The 22,459-nt window shown below is 39.8% G+C and overlaps 1 protein-coding gene across 1 annotated transcript in view; it reads left to right on the top strand.

The window, feature by feature from the left end:
- Positions 1-22,459, top strand: part of UNC5C (unc-5 netrin receptor C) — a 398,459-nt gene that overhangs the window by 358,315 nt on the left and 17,685 nt on the right. The window contains exons 11-13 of the mRNA XM_007464392.1: positions 1,982-2,069; positions 12,331-12,499; positions 16,412-16,645. Of these exons, the coding sequence (XP_007464454.1) occupies positions 1,982-2,069; positions 12,331-12,499; positions 16,412-16,645 (491 nt within the window). The remainder of the gene's footprint in view (positions 1-1,981; positions 2,070-12,330; positions 12,500-16,411; positions 16,646-22,459) is intronic.

Below are 22,459 nucleotides of genomic sequence, written 5' to 3'. Positions count from 1 at the left end.
GCTTCTCCCGTTGCGGAGCACAGGCTCCGGACACGCAGGCTCAGCGGCCATGGCTCATGGGCCCAGCCGCTCCATGGCATGTGGGATCCTCCCAGACCGGGGCACAAACCCATGCCCCCCTGCATCGGCAGGCGGACCCTCAACCACTGCGCCGTCGGGGAAGCCCCCATTTTTCCTTTTTTAAAATATATTTTACATAGCTGAGATCACACATTACATAAAGTGCTTTTATTCAGATTTTTCTCACTCTCATGCTATTGCATGCTTTTTAAAATCATAATTTTAAATATATTTTTAATAGTCTACCAAATGAATAGATCAAAATATACTCTATTGTTCTTTCATTGTTTAAACATTATATTATTCCCAAGACAGTTTTATTTTTTCATGATATCCACTGGATTCTACCTCTCCTTTGCATTTCTACATCTGTCACTTTTTCACATATGACTTATTATAAAGGCTTCTTAAGTGGAAGGGAAGGAGCCAGCATGTTTTAAATATGTTCTGGGCATCGGTGATCTGCATGCATTATTTTATTTAATATAGTAACGGTAGTTACCTAATATGTGTGAGGCCTTATTCTTGTTACTTTACATCCATAGTCTGTTTCATCCCCGTAACAAACATAAAGGTACATTTCATTGTTCCCATTGGAAAAAATAAAAATACTGAGGCTTGGGTGCCTCATGTGTGGTCTTCCTGCTTCCACTCTGTGCCTCACCAAACCATCCTGACACGAGCGTGACATTCCACTTCCCACAGCACCACAAGGCTCATGCTACGTTCCTTCTCAAGAAGGCCATGCCTCAACACTTTCAACCAGATATACAAAGGCTTTGAATAACTATACCTCTTTAACTCTCTGTCCTTTACTCTTGAGACTTTCCAACGTGGTTGGGCAGGTTCCTTACTGTCTTGTGCTCATAGGGCGTATTCCATTGCCTTGCTAATTAAATAAGCTACTCAAAGACAAGAATGCTGTCTTTTACTTCTTGGCATTCATAGCATGCAAAATACTGTCCTCACAGTCATGTCTGTAAAGTTTTATTGAGTTGAAATTAACTGCATTTATTAGAATAAAATCATGGAGCTAAGTATCTTCAAGTTGCTGCCCACCGTGAATTACTCTCTGATGACACCGCAGCGGTGCAAGCCCATGGTTCCTACAGTGTGGTCTACAGACCACCATCATTGCCAACACCTGGCGATTTGTTAGAACTACAGTTTCCCCAGACCTTCTGAATAGAAACTCTGGGCATAGGATCCAGTAATCTGTGCTTTAGCAAAACCTGCAGGTGATTTTGCTGCAAGCTCAAGTTGCAAACCACTGCTATCAGCACAGTTAACTTAGAGCAGAGCTCAATCTCATAGTCCTACAAAATGCTCCAATTAGCAACTAAGTAAAAACTTGCTTGCCCCGCTGTGACTAAAACTAGCAGTTGTGTTCACTCTCTAGAGTTACGTATGATGAAAGCAGTTCTTCACCAATTATTATTCTGTTGCAGGAAAACACTGGTGCTAACCAGATACTTCAGAAATAAACATTTTTTGATACTGTTGAGGTTAGCATTTCCCTGACTTTGAATGTTGTGGGGATTTTTTTTTTTTAAATTAGAAACGATACATCATTACAGCTGTTTGAGATTTTAAGAGCAGTTGTTGGTCTTCCCCTCCTTTTACAAGGAAAACAACAGTGAAACCATCTGTCTATTCCTTAAATAAAACAGGAGTTTAAAAATTATATCATTCCTTTAATTCCATAACAGTTCAGAGGGAGCTGTGGTAACAAATAAGGCCAATAAGGAAGGAAAGCAGGGCAGGTATGAATATTTACATGTCTTTAGAGAAAAAGCAGCAGGATTATGGCTATGTGGCCACAGAATCTCCTCATTCCTTTTCCCTTGCTTCAAAGGCATTCTGTGAAGTTCCCTTTTGATTCATAGGTCTTATGTGACTGCTTTTCTCTTTTGCTATTCAGGAGTAAGCTTGCTGATTCCCGCTGGGGCCATTCCCCAAGGGAGAGTCTACGAAATGTATGTGACTGTACACAGGAAGGAAAATATGAGGTAAATATGCTTTTTCTGGTGCACTTGACTTTATCAATGTCTGACTTGGAGGAGAACTGTACATTAGAAAGAATAAACCCAGCATATTTTTGTCTTTATTGCCCTGCTTCTGGCATGTCCTTTTTCACCGAGACCTGTAAAAGGTCAGTTTTTACTTCTCTTTATCTTTGAAGCTCCGGACACTTTTGCCGATCTTAAATATGGGCAGAAGGCCAGAGATCTTTTCCCAAATGGAAATGTGGCCATATTAACTGAAAAAAATGGCCAGAAATGTGATCCATAGATTGTGCAAGAGATGCAAAGAGACGTCAGCTTCACGTGGCCTGGTTCAGGAATCCATCCTGTTGCCATTATAGGGTTAAAGGCCACAGAGAATTAGACAACCCCTTAATCCCTGATTTTTCCATCCCCACCTCAGCCTAGCACTTTATTCTCACCTGCAGATTCTTCTTTTGGGGACTGTCTTCTAGCTTTTAAGTGTTATCGACCTCCTTCTTATGTTTAGCACATGTAAAATCTATATTTCTAAATGGATCTAGGGTTGATTAAAACTAGATTGAATCTAAGGGCTATTTTGAATGTGTCATAATCATAAAGATGAAGTTACTTTAAGTAAAAATAACGAGAGGAGTTTCAAAGTCCTAAATTCAGTTTTCAGTTTGGCTTCTAACAAACTGTTTCTGGTCTTTCTTGATTAGTTCTCACATAAAGTGTGTGTGTTAAATAGTGCTTTATAGACCTGACTGATGAATGCTTCTAAAGTGCACTGAGATCTTAAAATGAGTTGATGTTGACATGAAGATCCTTACATGTAATTATCATTATTTTTCCTAAGGGGAAAGGCATTGGTTCCTCTGCCCTGAGCTCTGAATGCAAAGCATGAGTGACAAATGTAGAGCTAGGTTTTCACTGCAAGGCATTATACCTTTTCTCTTCCCCTCTGTCATCCTCAGAAAAACATCTCTTTTTAGTCTCGTTCTTCAGTAGCTGAAAAGCTCTTCCATTATGCTCTCAGGTGGAGATGTTGGTATTTATAATCTGTAGGAGCCAGAACATTGTTTTCTTCAGGTGGTGTGTACTTTCACCTACACAAACACTAGCCTGTCTAAGAAAATAATAAAAATTCCTTGAGCATTATTCATGTGCCTTAAATTTGAGCAAGAGAAAATCACAAAAAGACTTGTATTTGCTCACATCAAATATTCATTTTTCCATTCTCAATGCAAAGTAACATTCACAGGCCCTCAGAGTGCCCTTCTTTTGCAGCAGGAGAAATGAAGATTAGCAGACTCCAAGATCCCTTTATATTTTTGTTTACTTCTTTCTTTTGTCCAGAGTCAAGGTTAGCACTAAACTAAGTACATCCATCCCTCAAGGCCTTTTGCCAACATGGACGTTTTGTTTAAACAGAAATGAGTATTGGCTTGTGCTTTATGCTGAGATGTAATGAGGTGTCCGTGGTCTCCTATTTTTCATCTGATCACCATTATCTTTAGAAGATCAAGCCTTAAGGGACTGCTGCAGGGCATGCTGAAACTGAAAGACATGGGCACTCAGGTGCCTCATATGATTTTTCTTCCCACAGTTTAGTCAGCACCCTGACCAGGATAATTTTACACTTTGGATGAAGGAGGAAGAAAACAGGAAATTGATAAAGCCAGACACTTCTGCTTTTAGTTTCCTCTGCCTTTGACTTTAAAGAAAAGGAAACCATAAATCATTCTTGCTATGCCTACCACCTGAAGTTAGGTGCAGAGGGAATTACTCTATTAAATTTGGTGTGCATCAAAGAAGTTCTGTTGATAAAAATGAAGCTAGAGGAACCTCAAGATTTCAAAAGAAAATACACACAGAAGACCATGAAACAAGGAAAAAACAAAAGACAACTGTCGCAAATAAATGAGAAAGTCCTCTCCACTAATTTTCTCTTGTGAACTATATACGTTTTTCTTATAAAAACACAATGACAAGAATGTTGTCTTAGGGTATAGTAATAATACAAAACATAGCTACTATATAGTCAGCATACTTTTTTTTTGACAAATGATGATAAAATATACAATACCTTTTATTATAAATTTCATATAGTCAATTGATTCTCCCAGAAGGCTCTCACTGAGTTTTGCCAAACTCTTTTATGGTTATAATTCAGCCATAATTTGACAAAATCAGCTATGAATAAATGCTTTATTACTGTCTGATTTAGCAAAGAATTTATGTTATTGATGAACAAAGGTAGTTCTGACCTGCATGCTCATTGTTATTTTCTTTTACATTTAAGACCAAAGTGAAACAAGAAAGATATACCTTGGAACTTCACTTGTTCCTCAATGACATGAGTGAATTCTTTGGGTAGTCTGATGATAGTTTTCGAATACTGGAAGAATATGCTTTGCCTCAATTTTTTGGCGCTATTTATGATGTACATCTACACACACGATATACTTTTAACTGCATTAACATTTTCTTAAGTCTAGGAAGTCAACAAAACAATAAACTTTGATTTCATTTATTCCTCACTACAACTCTGCAAGTTATGATGAGCTCCACCTTTGAACATGAAAAGACCAGGGCTCAGGGAAATTGTCACATAGCCAAGGTTTCACAGTTAGCAACTGAGGGAAGGCAGAATTCACACCCAGCTTATCTCCACGAAGAGCTCTTCTGCTGACATGCCGTCCCTCCTCCATAGCACCCAGTACACAAACAGAGCCTCTGCCTTCTTATTATAGTGCATTGTGGGACACAGTTTCTTTTTATTGCTCACCAAAGACCCTTTCCAGCCTCACCTGATCTTAGAACTTCTTTTAGAGAAGACACTGTGGGGACAACAGGAGATATGTTACTTCAAGGCATTTATAGGAAAATTCTGATTGTTTTTCTCCATTTTCCCTCTCTCTGATTGCCTTTATTGCATCCCAAACTGGGTGTTTTTCCAGCTGGATGGTATCCAGCTAGTCATCTGGTGTTGTGAACTGTCTAAAGGGAGGTGTGAACTTAATTGCATGTGGCAAGTGAATGTGACAAGAGGGGGCCTTATCATTACGGAATATGCTCTAAAAGAAAGCACGGGATGGCAGATGAGCAGCCTGAATGAGCTGCAGAAACGGGACAGGCTGTCTCTGACCAAAAGGGATCTGAGCTGCGAGGCTGCGCTCGTGATTTCTACTTCTTCTGCTTTACACATCCCCGGAAAGGCTGCAAAGCCTCCCCCCCCCACCCCCCCACCCCCGTGGATGAAGTTCCCACAATTAACGGCACTAACATGGACCTTTTTGCCTTGTTTCCAGCAGCAGTTTAAAAAAATGAATCTGACTCAGACTGAAATTTTGCCTTTCATCATTTCTTATTGAAAAACGAATTGAAGTTATGAACGTTAATTTTTTCTTTCTCTGTATTCTGTACTTGCCTGGCAGTTTTCTCAAAAGGCCAAAAAATCAATTTAGACATTCCAAATATAAACTGTGGGGAACCATGGAAGGTCTTTGAGCAGTCAAGTGCTGCAGGAATAACAGTGCTTTTAAAAGATTGATGTGGTGATGGTGTGCAGGATGAATTGGTAGAGGAAACAGAAGGACCCCCCCCCCAAAGGCTGGGGGCCCTAGTTGGCCCATGGCAATAATCAGGGTGTGAGGGGTGGAGGGAAGGAGCCAGGCCCGAGTCTGGAGAATGGAAAGAAAAATATGTTTCAGAAGAAAAAGTGTTTCACAACTGATTAGAAGTGTGGCAAAACACAAAGAATGTATTTAGGAATCAAGCCCTGGGCACTGAGAAAATTGTGAGAGCAATACGAAGGGGTCAGAAGCAGCAACTGGTTCAAGGAGAGAAAGGGCAAATTCTGATTTAGCTGTGCACGGTGTGCGTGAAAGGGGACGTAGGATTCTTGCTGGAGACGCAAATGGGAAGTCACCAGTGAGTGGATCTTCCAGGGAAAAAGTGCAGAGGCAGAAAGAAGAGGACTGGGGAAAGAACTTTGGGAAATATTCTTATTTAAGGTTTGGGTATGATGGGCAAAACTAAATAGAACGTGAAAGGATAAGGCAGATAAATAGAGTTGGCATCTAGCAAGGTGCTTAATACATAGTTGCTTCTCAATGAATATTTTTGAATGAAAGACTGAATGATTGTAATCATAATAGGAAAAAATCAAAGGTAAAAAGAGTTTCAAGATGGAGGAGTGACTGACAGAGGTATTACTAAAATTAAACTGTAAAGAAGGAGAATGATCATTTAAAAATATTGGATTCGTCAACTTTAGGACATTGGTTGCCTTAAGGATTTTTTTTTTAAGGATGAAATCCCAGTAGGAAGCATTTAAGGTGTTAGTGGTGAGGCAATGAAGACTATCGTCATATTTACTGAATATAAATAATAAAGTAAAATGTTAGGATAGTGGACCAAAATGTCTTTTGTATGTAGTCATATAGCAGAAAGTTGTCATTTATTTTAATGTGTTGTTTGGAACTTTGTATAATAGTAGGTGACATTATTATTTCTCAGTGAAACTCAGTGATATTATCCTTTTAGGTAGAGTCCTGAATTTCTTGTTTGAAGTAACAGCTATAAAAAGACTGAAGGTAGAGGGCGGAAGGGTGTGGAATCCAGGCATATTTAAATCTTATTCTCCCACTGTTCTCCACAGTGTTTATTTATTGAAGTCCTACTTCTAAAGAAATGATTCAAGGTGATTCTTTTCAATGGGAGGAAAATTGTTTTGAAATAAGTGGATTAAAAAATGAGAAAATAGAAAAAATAAGATTATAAAGATAAGATAAATTCAGGTGAGCAGTTAGAATATAAAATATTTGGTGGAATTCCCAGCATATTTCTTATTAATAGGTCATGAATTTACTATTTCAAAGCTTTCAAGAGGGAAACATGGTAGGTTATAAGATCCATGCGTCCAAAAGGGAAAAACATGCCTGGAGGAAGCTCAATTATTTCTCCTTCGGTTCCTCATAAAGAAAAAAAAAATTTTTTTTTTAATACAGTGAACGACATTTAAAAGATCAAAATAGCAGTGAGCTTCATAGGGCTACTTCTGTTAGTATCCCTCAGTGTGAGTAGATAATATAAAGCCCAGGGATAAATTCAGTAAAATAATTCCACGAGGATTCAGCAGTTCAATCCAGGGCACAATATTTAGCTGTTCAGGCTTAATCCAGGGACACATTTTGGTCTGTCTGGGGAAATGGGGGCACGCCCTTCAAAGTGGCTTCCATAAATATTTTTTTTTTGCTCAATTGATCTTTTGATAGCAAGTGAGCTAGATAGTCCTTGTCGGATACCTAGAGTGCAAGTATTTCAAGTTGCCGGTTATACATGAAACTGTGTGCTTTAAAAGGCAGCTGAGCCTAGGGTGGGATTGTCATCCTGAGGGACCTGACAAAAGACATGTGTGTTAATAGAAGGCATCTCGTCTCTACACAGAGGTAGATGGAGAAAGATTCTTTTCAGGAAGCAGTTTTGAGCTTGCTGTAGCAAACAGATCACAGAAATTTCTCAAGGCCATAAATCTAGATAAGCAACCCAGAATATACCACTGTGTGAAAGAAACCAATTGACTTGTTTTTGGATCCTAGCTTTGCCAATGACTAGCTTTGTGGCTTTGGGCAAGTGTGTTAATTTCTCTAGCTTTCAGTTTCCTCTTTTGGGAAAAAAAAAAAAAAAAAGGTAATATAAACACTTATCTTGACTACCTTAACAGGTGTGCCTTGGGCAGCAAATGCAATAGCTTTTATGAAAGTTTTGTGAATTGTGCACTTATGTGTAGGAGGAGTTGTCCTCGCTGATAACAGCAAGCAAAGGATAAGAAAATCTGACAGGAAACTAAAACTCCTCTCCGAGGGCTTTGTCCTAGAGTCCTCAGAACCCATCCGACATTTACCATGATATTATCCTTGTTGGACTTTGAAAAGCCTTTAAAACTTTAATCATTGTTCATTACTGGATTTCTATTTAATTGCTGTTTCTGCAGCTAATTTTTGCTTTGAGTTTATTTCCATATCATCTGCAATTAATATTTACAGAATGTTTGCTTAAATATCTTAGAAAACACATGAGACATAATGAAGTAAAGCCCTTCTCTGCAAAAAACATAAAACAGATTTTTTTATATTTATTTTATACTATTTTTGTTTTATGTATTTTAATATCCTCCCTTTATGTAAATAAAGGAAATGTGGATTTAAACACTCTGACCTTTGGTTTCACATAGTTAAATCTTAACCTTCCCTAGGTGGCTCCTTCCATATATGCTTGGAAATGTTTCCAATTTCATTGCTACTTCTTTCATCTTGAAAACCCAGAAAGATTCTTATCATTATTACTTCTTTGTTTTCCATTCCCTGTTATGAATTCCACATCACCAATTCCCTATTCATTGCATTCTTGCACCTCACTGGGTTAATAAATTCTTTTGACACCTACTGCCCCTTCCTTCCCTTGCTATCCCTCCTCCAAGAATGGTGCCCATCAGTATTGCATGCCAGGGGAGTGCAGGTCTGACGGCACCCCAGCGCAGCAGGGAGTCTTCTCCCTTCTGTTCCAACTCAGTGATGAGAAGAATCCCTCCTCCTCCTGCCTCAAGCACCCGCTGCTAACAGCAGACTGAGAGACAGATGTTTCCAATCCCCAACTCTATTGCAAAGACCACTTGAAATGGATTCCACTTTACTCTCTTTCTTTAAAAGTTTAATGCTCGTTCTCAAGGTACACTTGTAACTAAAAGGTAAGGGTAGCGCTCAGGAAAATGCAGCCATTGCTTTTTTTTGCCCCGGTAGGAAAAGTAGAATTAAACAAGAGTATAGTTACTGTTTAAGGCAGATAGTGTAATATCAACTATGGCACAATGAAAGCAAGACTTCACTCATGTTCTAAGAGAATGAATTTCAGACTGGAACAAAGGAGGACAAATTGCGTTAAGGGGAAATGAAAACCAAAAGGGGATAGTAATGAGTTCTCAAGCTGCCACTCACCTTATAATTCCAAATATAAGTACATTTCCAAGTACTTTGATAACTTTAGATTTAATAAAACTATGTTATTATTCAGTGGGAATGGAGATGATATTAAATGACTAAAAAGAGATAATTTAAAAAAAAATTTTTCTGAATAGGAGGAAAAGAAAGTCACGGGTTGGGAGATTCTAGTGAAATTTTAGAATAAAAGAAGAAGCACTGATAGCCAAGTTTTACTAAGGGGAAAATATGCCAAATTTTAACTGAGTTCTTAGAACTGATGATAATAATCACCAAGAACTTAGGAATTTCTAAGATTTGACCTTACTTGTGACCTACCAAGTTGGCTGCCACAGTTTTGTAGATGCTGATAAATGACACAAGACTCCTGAGTCAGAGACAAAGGATACTTTATTGCTCACAGCAATAGCACTATCTAAAGTATTTCCATTTTTGTGCCAGTTTCCCAGGTTCTGAAAGGGTGATGTAAAGACAGTCAGAGGACATCTACACACTCAGTGGTTCCATTCCAGGAATATACCATTGAGTTTAGGGAACCTGAGGGTTTTATAATGGGAGGTAGACATGTCTGCCATTTGCTCCAGAGGTAAGCACTATCTTTATCTTCCAAGGAGATTGCTATACAGTTGTCTTGAAAAGACAGTCGGGACCATGCAGAAACATGAGAGATCCGTGGAGAATAGTTTTCCAACAATAGTAAAAAAATAATAACTGCTTCTATCATTCACTGAGTGTTAAGTGAGGGTAAGCCATAGATAGAAGCTAACTTCTAGATTATGTAGTATTTATATATTAACCATAGATGAAGACTAGAGGAAAATGCATTTCAAGTGACTGTGGCGATTGTAAAGGAATTTGATATGACCTTTGTAATATCCATGTGAATGAAATGGAAAGATATGAACTGGACAATGTACATTTTAATGGGTTTATGTTTGACTGAACTAAACTCAAAGTATTGATGTCAGACTAGAGAGAGGTTTCAAGTAGTGCCCTTGAAAAGGTCTCTGTCTTTGCCCTGTTCTTGTATTACAGTGTTATCAGTGATTGGAATGAGAACATAAATGGCAGGCATATCAAATTTATGGAAGATAAAAGACTAGAAGAGATAGCCAATATATGGAGGAAAGACATAGCATTAAGAAATAGATGACCTGAAAAATTTCCTAAAACAATTAAAGTGAAATTAGATGGCTAAATATAAATTTCTCTATATAGGTTCAAAAGCCATCATTGCAACCACAGACCTATAAAGAGAGACTAAGAGCCTTTCATGTTAGGAATACATAGTGGTTAGCTTTAACAAATTACTTAACCTTCTTGGGGCTTCATTGCATCCTCTTATAAAGGACATGTTTAACCATGTTATCTCTTATCTTCCCATCTAACTCAATTCTGCTAAATAATACATATAAATAATTGAGAATAATCTAAGGCAACAATTTTGTGAGGCACTGATATAACTACATATCCCAAAGAAGAGAAAACAGTTGTCCCCCTATACTGTATACCTGAGAACAGTCAGCCTTCTGTATCTGTGAGTTCTATATCTGCAGATTCAACCAACCTTGGATCAATAATATTTGGAAAAAACAATTTTTTCCAGGAAGTTCCAAAAACCAGAACTTTAATTTGCAGCACACTGGCAACTATTTACATAGCATTTACGTTGTATTAGGTATCATAAGTAATCTAGATATGATTTAAAGTATGTGGGAGGATGTGCATAGATTATATTCCATTTTATATAATGGTTATATAATTTTTTGGTTATAAATGGTTATAAAAATTTTATAATGGTTATATAATTTTTATATAATGGTTATATGCCATTTTATATAATACTGTGCCCTTTTATATAGGGAACTTGAACCTCCAGGGATTTTGGTGTCTGCCGGGGGGGTCCTTGGAACCAATCTTCCATGGATACTAAGGGGTGACTGTCTTACACTCATTTCAAGATGCCTCACTCTAGGGAAGACAGTGAAACACTGACAGACATCTCTATGAAAATAAAGATAGAATTATAGGGAGAGATCAAGAAACCATGCTTTTCTAGTTGAAATTGCAAAAATTGAGGAGCTTTCATCTGGAAGAAGATGACGTTTTAGAGATACCATAATAATCTCTAAGTGCTTGAGAGGCTCTTTCATGCCAAAGTGGAGAGAAAGCCGGTCAGGATATGTGGAGAGAAGTGTCAGGAAGACAGATTGTATTCATTCTAAGTATTGAGTTGATAATAGATGAGTTGACCCCTCAGTAGTAGTGGACTGCAATTTTGGATGAGTTTAAAGCACTAACCACATGTCAGCATCTTGTAGAGAAGCTCTGTGCTTGTTGGCCCTGAGGGCCCTTCCTCCTCTAAAATTTTGTGAGTCCAGGATTTCTTAACTCATACTATTCTGACAACATAGTTGTATGGTTTTTGCAAAGACATTGGTTTTAGTCCCAGCACCAGTGCTTGTTAGTTGTGAGACTTGGGGCAAATCCACTCAACACTTTGGGGCTACTTCCTCACATGTCAACTGACAGCTTGGGTTAATTTATTCACTGGCTGTTGGTTACAATCTTATTGGGGGAAAAAAATAAGGCAATTAAAAAAAAAAACATGTAAAAATAAAGAATTTGGATCTTTGAAGTTCGTTCCACCCAAATTCTCAGAGTATGAAGTATACATGTAGAGAAACATCATTTTAAATTGCTATAGAAATACAGTTCTACATTCTTTCTTGGTCATGTTTGAAAAAAATGAATCTGCTATACTAGCCTGAATTATTCCTGAAAGTCATTTGGAAGAAGTTTAGCTCGAGGGCGTCCTTATTCTAAAGTGATTTTTTTTAAGTGTTTTTCAAGTTAGGTCCTAAAAACACGAAAGTATGTAAAACTCTGTGAAATGACTGGCAAGTATTATCAGAAAAGATGCTTATGTAACTTCATAAGGACCCTGATCCTTCTCATTCCATCCTGAAAGTATCAGTACATGAATTCAGAGGAAATTAGCAAAGGCAGACCTGTGTCTGAAGGGAGGGATCAAAGATATGCAGGCAGATTCACTATTATTAGAGAGACCTCAAGTCCTGCAATATCAAAGTCTTGGTATAAAGTGCATGTCTTCCCATTTAATTCTGCCTCAACCCCACCACTGCCCCCTGCCCCCGACAAAAAAAAAAAAAACTCCAAGAAGAAGCTATTTGTGCAACTTTAGATCTGAAATCTCAGTGAGTACGTAGTACATAAATACTATGGAACTTGCATGACGCAGATCTCTCCTCTCTCCCCAGGCCGCCCGTGGAGGACTCTCAGACACTCTTGGCCCCTGTGGTGAGCTGTGGGCCTCCAGGAGCTCTGCTGACCCGCCCTGTCATCCTCACTATGCATCACTGCGCAGATCCCAATACCGAGGACTGGAAGATACAGCTCAAGAACCAGGCAGCACAGGGACAGTGGGAGGTGAGCTTCTGTTGGGATAAAGATAGAACCCAGGAGCAATCCATGCAGATAAGCAAGGGCAATTATGGGAAGGCTTTTATTTTTAAAGCAACGCATGAGTGGAATTTTAGCTTATACTCAAATGAAAGAGAGAGGAACAGAGAGAGGAAGACAAAGAGGGGAGAGGGGGAGACAGACAGACACTGGTTCCTGAGTGTTTTATCTACTGACTGATAGGCACAAAGAAAAAGATGGTCAAGCATTAGCTAACTCATAGGGAAAGTGTACTTAAGAGTCTTACATAAGTCCCATTTGCATATGCATACTATCTTGGGAAGGGAAACTATATATATATATATATATATATATTTTTTATTATTATTTTAATTTTCAGGTAGAGAAGCATTGCACCTGGGTCAGAAAATGTTAGACACTTACTTGCTAACAGGTCCCAGGAATATAGGTCTGAACTTAACCTGGCAAAACAGGAAGGGTGTATCCTAAGCTCCAGTACAATGAAGAACTTCTTTGGCAACTTGACTCTCTGTAACTGCTGCCATCAGAACTTCTTAAGGACAGTGCCTTAAACAGATCCTGTTCTTTCCATCAGAACCCTGCAGTTAGCACCTGAAATTAAATGCAAAAGGATTTGTTATATTTACCATGAATATTTTATGCCTAATACCTAAAAAAAAAGATTTGTGTAGTCATTATAAAGAGAATTATCCAATATGCATGTTGGATATATTTTGTGATTACTTACAGTATTTTTCTATTTTTTTAAATTTATTTATTTATTTTGGCTGCATTGGGTCTTCATTGCTGTGCGCGGGCTTTCTCTGGTTGCGGAGAGGCGGGGGCTACTCTTGGTTGCGGTGCACAGGCTTCTCATTGCTGTGGCTTCTCATTGCTGTGGCTTCTCTTGTTGCAGAGCACGGGCTTCAGTAGTTGTGGCTCGCGGGCTCTAGAGCTCAGGCTCAGTAGTTGTGGCCCATGGGCTTAGTTGCTCCGTGGCATGTGGGGTCTTCCCGGACCAGAGCTCGAACCCATGTCCCCTGCATTGGCAGGCAGATTCTTAACCACTGCGCCACCAGGCAAGTCCCTCAGTATTTTTCTTTTAGGAAAAAAAAATATGCATGAAGACTCAAACCCCTAATATTTTAGGAAAAAGTAGTAGTGGAGGTAGAAGCATAGCAGGGCGTACCTGGGATTACCTGGAGTGTCCTCTCTATATGGATGTGCTCTCCTCTTGACCACATGAAAGTGAAGGGTCACTCATTGCCAGAGGTCCTGGATTGAAGTCTAGGGCTATACATTACGTTAAGAGTGGACTTTACCAGATCTAACTTCAATTCCATTTAAGTTTAAATGATTTATCTCAAAAACATCCCAAAGTCTTTATCTCAAGGGATCCTAAATTGTTTGCACAATTCTCTGCCTATTACCCTAATACCCTATTTCTGGATTTGAGTAATAACAACAATAACAACAATAATAAGAGGAAAAGAAAAAAATAGATGTGAAGAGTAGAAGAAGGAAGTCCTTATGAAAACACTCTTCTGTCTTTGACAGGAACATGGAGCATCTTTATTCTCCACCATTTCTTCTAGGAGATTTTTTGTAACATGCCATCAGGAAATGACACTCGAGCCTTGCCCTTGCCGTGCTGGAGAAAGCAGCTTCTCTCCAGGTGTCCTTTTGGGGCTGGAATAAACGTGGAAGTGCTGAGCTCCTTTTTCTCCTTTCCAGTTCAGTTTAAGCTTTATCTTTGGGTACAGGTTTAGCTGAAGAAATGATTTCATGGATGCTGTTAAAACACAGTCCTTACTTTAGCCTGGATGATGTTGCATGGCCTAACTAAAACAGCTACCTGAGTTGGCTCCTTTCATAGCTTTGTCCAGCCCCAGGGACTCAATTTATGATGAAACATTTGTTCATGTTTTTGACAAATAACCATTTTTTCACCATGATCCAGGCCCACTGAGATACAGTATGAAGCAAAGGAGCTATGGTTGCTGCCTCTGCAGAGATTAAGTAACCTAATGCAGAGGCTGAATCATGCCCACACATGGGTTTTATTTCTCCCAAATGAAATTTTCTTTTAAATTTGAATTAGTTAAAAGTTGGAAGATTTCACATAATAATCTGAACTTACAGCTTCTCTTGAAAAACTAAAGGCTGTGTGCTCACTGGTCCTGCATTCCTGCCATGCCTGGTACTTTTACTGTAAGCATCTTTGCCATAGACATCTTTGCCACAAGCATTTTTGCCACATAACTAATTGGCCTTAAGGTAATTTTGCTGTAAAAGATAAAATAACTGGTGCACAGTTTGGTTTCATCTCTCCACTGACACGGTACTACCATTTTTATATTACATAAATCTGAAAGAGGCCAACGGCCAAAAAGACACAGTCGAGCCCACATGTCCCATAGAACTTTGGAACATCTGTCAAGGGACATGTAACAATATGTACCAAGAACAAACAACAGTGTAGAGGCTTTCACACCATAATACAAAGCTCAGTTATAAATATGCATCTCAGTATGTGGAAACTGATACCCCTCTTAATGAAGAAGAAATTTTAGCAAAAAAAGAAAAGTGGAATGCCAAATGAGGAGCTGAATCAACAAGCAAAAATATGTATAATACTACAAATGAAAGACTTTGAAGACAAGTGCTTAGGTACAACCCACTAAATAAAATCATTTGTTTGCACGGTACTGCCATGAATATATACACATTTCAAATGTCTCTGAATATTTTGTAGTTCATAATAAAGTCTTTTTACTTTTGTTATTCATTTTTCATGTTTTTTTTATTTTTGTTAATGTCCCTCTTTTATTTATTGCTGTTTCATCTTTTACAGTAAAATTGCTTTACAGCCAATCAGTTGTGTGGCAAAAATGCTTACGGCAAAGATGCTTACAGTTAGAGTACTGAGAGCCCATCCCTGCATGGCCGCAATGGCTGAAGCCAAGCGGAGACTGAGCTCTTTAGACAGGCTTGTGCTCTGCTTCACCACAGTCTCCACCACTCCTTATTACCTTCTGCCCTACCTGCTTCACACATTCCTGTTACCGTTCTGCCCTGGGAGGCATGTGGAATTGTGACCCTTGTTTTATGGATTCTATGCTTGGTCTTTCAGATGATTTCTTCTGTGGCCTGAGTCATTTGGTTAAATCAAAACCTAGTTAAGTTAGTAACTATTTTTCTAAAACTCATCAGTTTCACTTATTTTTATTTCTTGCTGAATGTTAACAATCTAAAACGTGAGACTGCTTAAAGGCTTACATGAAAAATAAACAGAAAAATAATGTGTCAAATGCATAGAGTTTGCCATGCTGTGCTTTTAGCAAAGTCCAAGAGCCCAGATTATGAGGAAAAGCAGTGTATTGCTTTGGAAAGTAATTGATGGGTGAGTTTGGAAGAACTTAGTAGAATGGTATTGCATAATTTTTTAATTTCCTAATTCTTTTTAAAAAATTCTTTTCAAACCCCTAGATTTTCAGGGGAAAATACTATGCTAAAATGACATTGAAATAAGATAGTACTTTTGTATGAAATTAGCAATTTAGAGATTAAAGCAAATTATCAGAAACAGATAATCAACTCAAATATGCTGAAGTTAAAAGGATAACTTATACATTTCTTTTGGAATTTTAGGTAGATTCCAGCAATGTAGATTCCTAGAAGATCAAAAAAGACTAAATGAAGATCTTCTAAATAAAGCATGTTATCAGCATAAAGGCAAGGGAAGTGAGGGAGAGAACGATTAAGAATGGAAATATTGATAGAAGTATAATAAAGTCAGAGAAGAGCAGGAAATGGAATAATCAGAACTCGGGAGGAGTCCTGATCTGTGCACCCCTGTTGGCCACCGTCATGGCAGCCAGGAGGCTCAGTCGCTGCCCCTTCCTTCTCGTCCCCCAGGATGTGGTGGTGGTCGGAGAGGAAAACTTCACCACCCCCTGCTACATTCAGCTGGACGCAGAGGCCTGCCACCTCCTCTCCGAGAACCTTGGCACCTTCGCCCTGGTTGGGCAGTCCACCACCAAAGCAGCCGCCAAGCGCCTGAAGCTGGCCATCTTCGGGCCACTCTGCTGCTCCTCTCTGGAGTACAGCCTCCGAGTCTACTGTCTGGATGACACTCAGGATGCCCTGAAGGTAAGTGACTCTAGCCTCACCCACCCACCTCACACCTAGAGACGATATGTGTTATGTACATGTGCACCCGAGTGCATGAACACAAGTGTCTGGCCCCAGAACATGGCAGTTACAAAAACAAATTAGACATTTCTTGAAGCCATGCTGATAAATAAGCTGTTTCCATTATGCTAATTCCTCCCGAGGGCTACTTTTGTTTACCCTCCTTGGTTTCTTTTAATGAGAAATTTAGAAGTGGAAGAATTTGGCAACGAGACCTGTGGATGGTAAATAATCTGCTTCCTTGTTTATCTCAGCTGTGTTCTTCCTATAAAAGGAACTGGCATAATTGCTCACACTCTATGTTCCTCTTGTGTGCAACTTCCTTATATGCTCTCCCATTCTTTTTATGAGGACCGTGAGGAAGAGGGTTAGCATTTGACAACGGGCTGCTGCTTTACCGAATAAATAGGCTTAATTCTCGGTGCTATTATTGCCATTCATTTTCTCCCATTTGAAGCTTTAAAGGAGATAGTAAGTGCCTCTGAAGAAGTTATGATCTGGAAAGAGGAATAAAAGAAGTATGCAAAGGATTACGAAGCAAGTCAGAGCGTGATACATGCCGTAGATGAATGCAGAGCTCTGTGGGAATTCAGGAGAAGGAGGCATCATATTATTTTGAGAAAATCTGAAAAGGAGCTAACATTTGAGATTGACCTTAAAGGGAGGCAGGGTCTGACCAACAATAATGGGGAAAAAAATACAGGATTTCTGGGTGAAGGGAACAGCATGAAGAAGCACAAAGGGAACAGTAAATACAGATTCTACGTGGCATGTTATTTCCAGAAAGCCTAGAATGATTGATAGGAGTTTTTGGGGGATGGACCTTGACAACCAGAGAGAGGAGTGGAGATTCAGTTTCTTGAGTTAATGGAGAACCACTAGAGAGATGTAACTAGAAGATAGACATGACTGGAAATACATGTTAGAAATACCAGTCTGCTGTCAGTGAAAAGATAGAATCGAGTCAAGAAAAGCATGGTAGAGCTGGAGTGAAGACAGAGGAGTTAGAGGAAAGGAATAGGTACGAAAGGCCCTATTAAGTAACTCTTGCAGGCCCTGGTGACTAACCTGGAATGGGTGGAGCAGAAGATCAAGTCTGCCTCCAAGTAACAGTAGCAAACTCAGGAGCAGGTAGCTCTGGACTGTGGATATGGTGACTTTGTCTTTGGAATATTGAATTAGAGGTATGGATTAGACATCAGGACAAAGGTGCCCCATGGACAGTTAGAAATATAGGGGTGGCTCTTTGAACAGAGAGCAGTTCCTGAGACAGAGACTCAGGAACCAACTATATAATATTGATATTTGTCCTCCATGGTGATTGAGGAGAATATCAAGGGAGAGTAGAGGGAGAAAATAATAATAAAGCTAATAAACATCACTGAGAATTTCTTATGTGCCGGGCAAGATTCTAAGTATCTTTTCTTAACTCATTGAATCTTTACAACAACCTGTAGGACACCATTATCCCTATTTTACAGATGTGCAGGGCACAGAAAGTTTAAGTAAGTTGCTCTAGGCCACACAGCTGCTAAGTGGAGAAAACAGGCTTCATTCCCCGGGCAGCTGGCTGCAGTCTGGACTCTGCTCCTAAGGCGCGCTGCTCAGAGAGCCACACCCTAGAGCACAGGGACCGGGGGAGCCCTGCCATTGCAAGGGAGGAGGGGGGCAGCCAGCAAAAGAGCTACAGAAAGAGGAGTACGCAGAGGAGGAAGGGGAGAAGTAGGAGAAAGATGCATCTAGGAAGCCAAGAGAAGAATTCTTTTTTTTTTTTCTGAAATTCAGGGTATATTTCCTTCTGGAGTTTCCATCCAGAGAATAGTTCTGGGTCATGAAAACGGAGTGTTGCAGGTTGTGTCCATGGAGGAGATGAGACATATTCGGTCCCTGGGTATATTTTTGATGGTTGAGCCTGTAGGAGTTTCTGATGTTAAATAAATGATGCGAACACACAGCTCTAGTGAAAAGCTTAAGGTTATTTCTTTTGTATTCCTTGCATATGCGATACTGTTAAGGCACTGTCTGGATAGAAATCATTGTAGGCTTAAATCCTTCTTAGGAAAAACTGTATTTGTAGGCGAGCCATGGGGTCTGATTAAGGCAAATCTTCTTAATAATTCAAAGAAAAATCATTGCAGAAATCATCTGTAGAAGATCTACATCATATTTGAAATAATCTGAGACACATTTTATATTCACACAAATAGTTCTTATATTCAGTCACTCTCGACCTTTCTTCTCGACAGACATACAATCCATGCAAAAAAAGTACTATTTCATAAAATAATTTTGATTATGTTAATTAGTGAAAAGAGATGAGAAAGACTGACAAACAGGTTTAAGAAGTAAGAACAACCCAAGAGCAGTTTATATCATGGTCAGTGCTTTCCAAATAGACATATATAAATTCTCAGCATCTGGGGATCCAGCACTTAGCCTGAAAGAAACATGAATAATGGATAAGGCTTTCTTGTACCTCATGATCATTTAATAACGCAGAAATACCAAAATCCTAGTTACAGGTAAACCAACATACTGAAGAGACAGCTCAGTCCAGCCAAAACTGCCTCATGCCCATGCTCGAATTGGAACTTTGGGGCCGATTAACTCAGAAAGGCCCTTCATTACCTAAATTCTGCCTTGGCACCTCGTTTGCAAATGCTTCCGCCAGCCTCTCTCCCATCGCCCTGCTCCTCTAATTTACCCATAAATACTGTCTTTTGTGTCTCTTCTCCAAATACCTCTGCCTTCAGGCCCACCCCACTCCTCACTTATGCTCGTCCTAAATCCTAAATAATAATTCTCTATCCAGTGCACATAGGAGTCAGTTGGGAAGCTTTAAAAAGAGACTTCTTTGAGGGTCCCAACCCAAAGGTTCTGATCTGATCAGTGTAGGTATTAGGTTTGGTTTTTTGTTTGTTTGAGCACTGCCTGGGTTATTCTACTGTGCAACCGAGGTTAAGATCTATTATACTAAACAATTTCAGGGGTCTTTTGGGAACTTTAATCCTACTTAGGACAAACTTTCCTGTATCCTCAAATCATTTTCTCAACCATTCCTTCACCTGCTCACATTAACTGCAGCTGGATCTCCCAACTAACATGTATCACTTACAGTCCCTGCAGTGAGGACCACACCCCTAACCAACCACAAGGCCAAGAGGAAAAGTTCCAATACGTCTCATATCCCTGACCACTTCTGGGGCATCGCTCTACTTCTGGGCTGGCCTTTTAGTTTGTTTTTCTTTATTCTGTTACTCTGTGATCCATTACCCACTTCAGTTCCTCAGCACAGAGTCCCCTTAGTACAAATCTCCACCCTAGCAGTACCTGCCTCGTGGTCTTTCTTGCCCCTCCTTTTATTCCCCTCATCCTCTCAAATTCAAAGTCACCTCTTATTCACAGTTCCTTTGCCCAAATGTATTCTAGTAACCTTTACATCATTCTTCATTATCTACCCACTAGTGTAGATGTACTGCATCCTCAGTAGGAACTGCACCAAGATCTCCACCAGCCAAGGTCTCTACCTGTGAAAGCATCTGACCTTCCATCTCTCTCCCACAAGGTGCACGTAAGCTGCTCTTTGTTTTTAAGGAAGACCTCCGTCAACTGTCCCTGGTCTCCTGGTCCACAAACCTTCATCTGCTCTTACCCATATCTACAGGGAACTCACTTCCACTCAGAAATCTCTTGCCACCTAAAGCTGCTGCAGGCTTTTCTAATTTCCATAGCTACATATGACCTCCACTGAACAAGCCCTCTATGTCTGCTTGCAGCCTGTTGAGCTTCTCTAAAAAAATCATAAATTCCTGATTGAGTCCATTATACTCTCAAGACATCTGCCCTAAGCTGTGGCTCTCTCCTGCTTCTCCACAGTCCTTTTATGTATTTCTCCTTGACTCATGAGCTTTCACACAGCACTCCTTCCGAGCCTCTCCCACTCTCCCCAAATCCCTGATGGTACCGCAGCCCCTTCATGTGTGCAATGAACTAACACCTGTGGTACCACTCAAGGAACACTCCCTCAGCTGCTGTCCTTTACCTTTCAAATCTTTTATTTCAGCCTCTTCTCACCTAGTCTGGGCTCTGATGAAAAGGAGCTCGACTTCCTTGTTTGGGCTTTAATCTAACGCCTCCACCACCTGTGTCTCCAGCTAGCAAGTGATGCCTGCAAGTGGGCCTTCCCAGACTTGATGTTTTCTTAGAGTTACTGCTGCGAACTGGGGATTCTTTCTGAATTGCAGAAACCCTCACAGAAGGTTGGACGAGGGCAGAGAGGGAAGCTCAGTGCAGCACTCACTCTCGGGGGTCAGAACTACACAGTCTGGAGAGCTATTAGAAAAAAGACTGGCCCAGTGTCCGGATCTGAACATATTGATAATATTAATTCCCACTTACTATCTTACTGTCCATGTGGATGGGGAAAAAAAAGATACCACATCAGTCAGTCTCAGCAACCCTGATGCATCCTTTCATCTTCCCACCCACCTCTTGGAGTTTGGTAGCTTTTGTAACAGTTTCCCTGAGTTTTGTTAAACCTGGAAGCAAAAGTGGTCATCTGAAACCTAAAAGCTGTATTTAGCAATGTGGAAGCATTAGTGCTGAATTAGAATGCTGGCAGTGACTGCTGGAGTAAAAGTCAAGGCTGCCAGGAGACAGTGGAATTCTTTTACATACCTTTCAGGTGTTTTGTTTGTTTGTTTGTTTCCATGCATGTGCTAGAAGGACCAGTGAGAGCAGTGTGTGAGTTGAGTTCATATAAAGGGATAAAGGTGCTATGAATTGTGAGAATACCTTAGAATCAGTTCCATTCTCAAATAAAGAGGTCACATCTATTGAAAGGATTGAGTTGGGTAGGTCACAGCTTTTCTTGTTACCTCCTCTTCAGGTGATTAAAGTAGTATTGTTTTTTTCCTTTCGCTGTTTGCAATGACTTAAGTCCTAATATAAATAGACCAGAAATTAATAGAGAGCAAGGTTATATTTGGGGTAAGTTTAAAAACACTTCAGGGAGAGATATACATCAGCATTGATATAAGTAATTTCTGTCCCACTATCTTAGGGGTATATTTATAAGATTCTCCTTTCCTAATAAAGCGTTTTTGTTTTTTTTTTTGCGGTACGCAGGCCTCTCACTGTTGTGGCCTCTCCCGTTGCAGAGCACAGGCTCCGGTCGCGCAGGCTCAGCGGCCATGGCTCACGGGCCCAGCCGCTCCGCAGCATGTGGGATCCTCCCAGACCGGGGCACGAGCCTGCGTCCCCTGCATCGGCAGGCGGACTCTCAACCACTGCGCCACCAGGGAAGCCCTAATAAAGGGTTTTATACTAAACTCTGAACCTAAAAGAGGAGTTATTTGCATAAAATATGAGCAGTCCCACATACCATGACATTCATTGTTGTTAATTGAATTTCTGACAAATGTATATGTGATACAAACCAAATGACGTGTACTAGCTTTCTTTATGTAGTCATTTGGCATGGGAGAGAGTCGTCTTTGGATTACTTCATTTTTCACATACCCTCATCTAGGCTGTAACATAGTAACTCTGTGAAAAATCGTTATTATGAGAAAAGATAAGAGAAAAATGAAAAAGACACTGAAAATGAAAATAGGAATCCTAGTTGAGAATTGCATGGTACTCAGTTTCTTGGGCCACGGTCGTAGATAGTCATAGGTAGCCCATTACAAGTTCTGTTTCATCCTGAAACCTGGTGCTTCTTCACCTGTGTCCTTCTGATGTCTCCTCCGTGGCCAGCTGTGACCCTGCTGA

This window comes from Lipotes vexillifer, unplaced genomic scaffold, assembly GCF_000442215.2.
Source record: "Lipotes vexillifer unplaced genomic scaffold, Lipotes_vexillifer_v1.1 scaffold1346, whole genome shotgun sequence".
In the NCBI taxonomy this organism is placed as follows: domain Eukaryota; kingdom Metazoa; phylum Chordata; class Mammalia; order Artiodactyla; family Lipotidae; genus Lipotes; species Lipotes vexillifer.
This window is presented reverse-complemented; position numbering and strand designations above follow the sequence as displayed.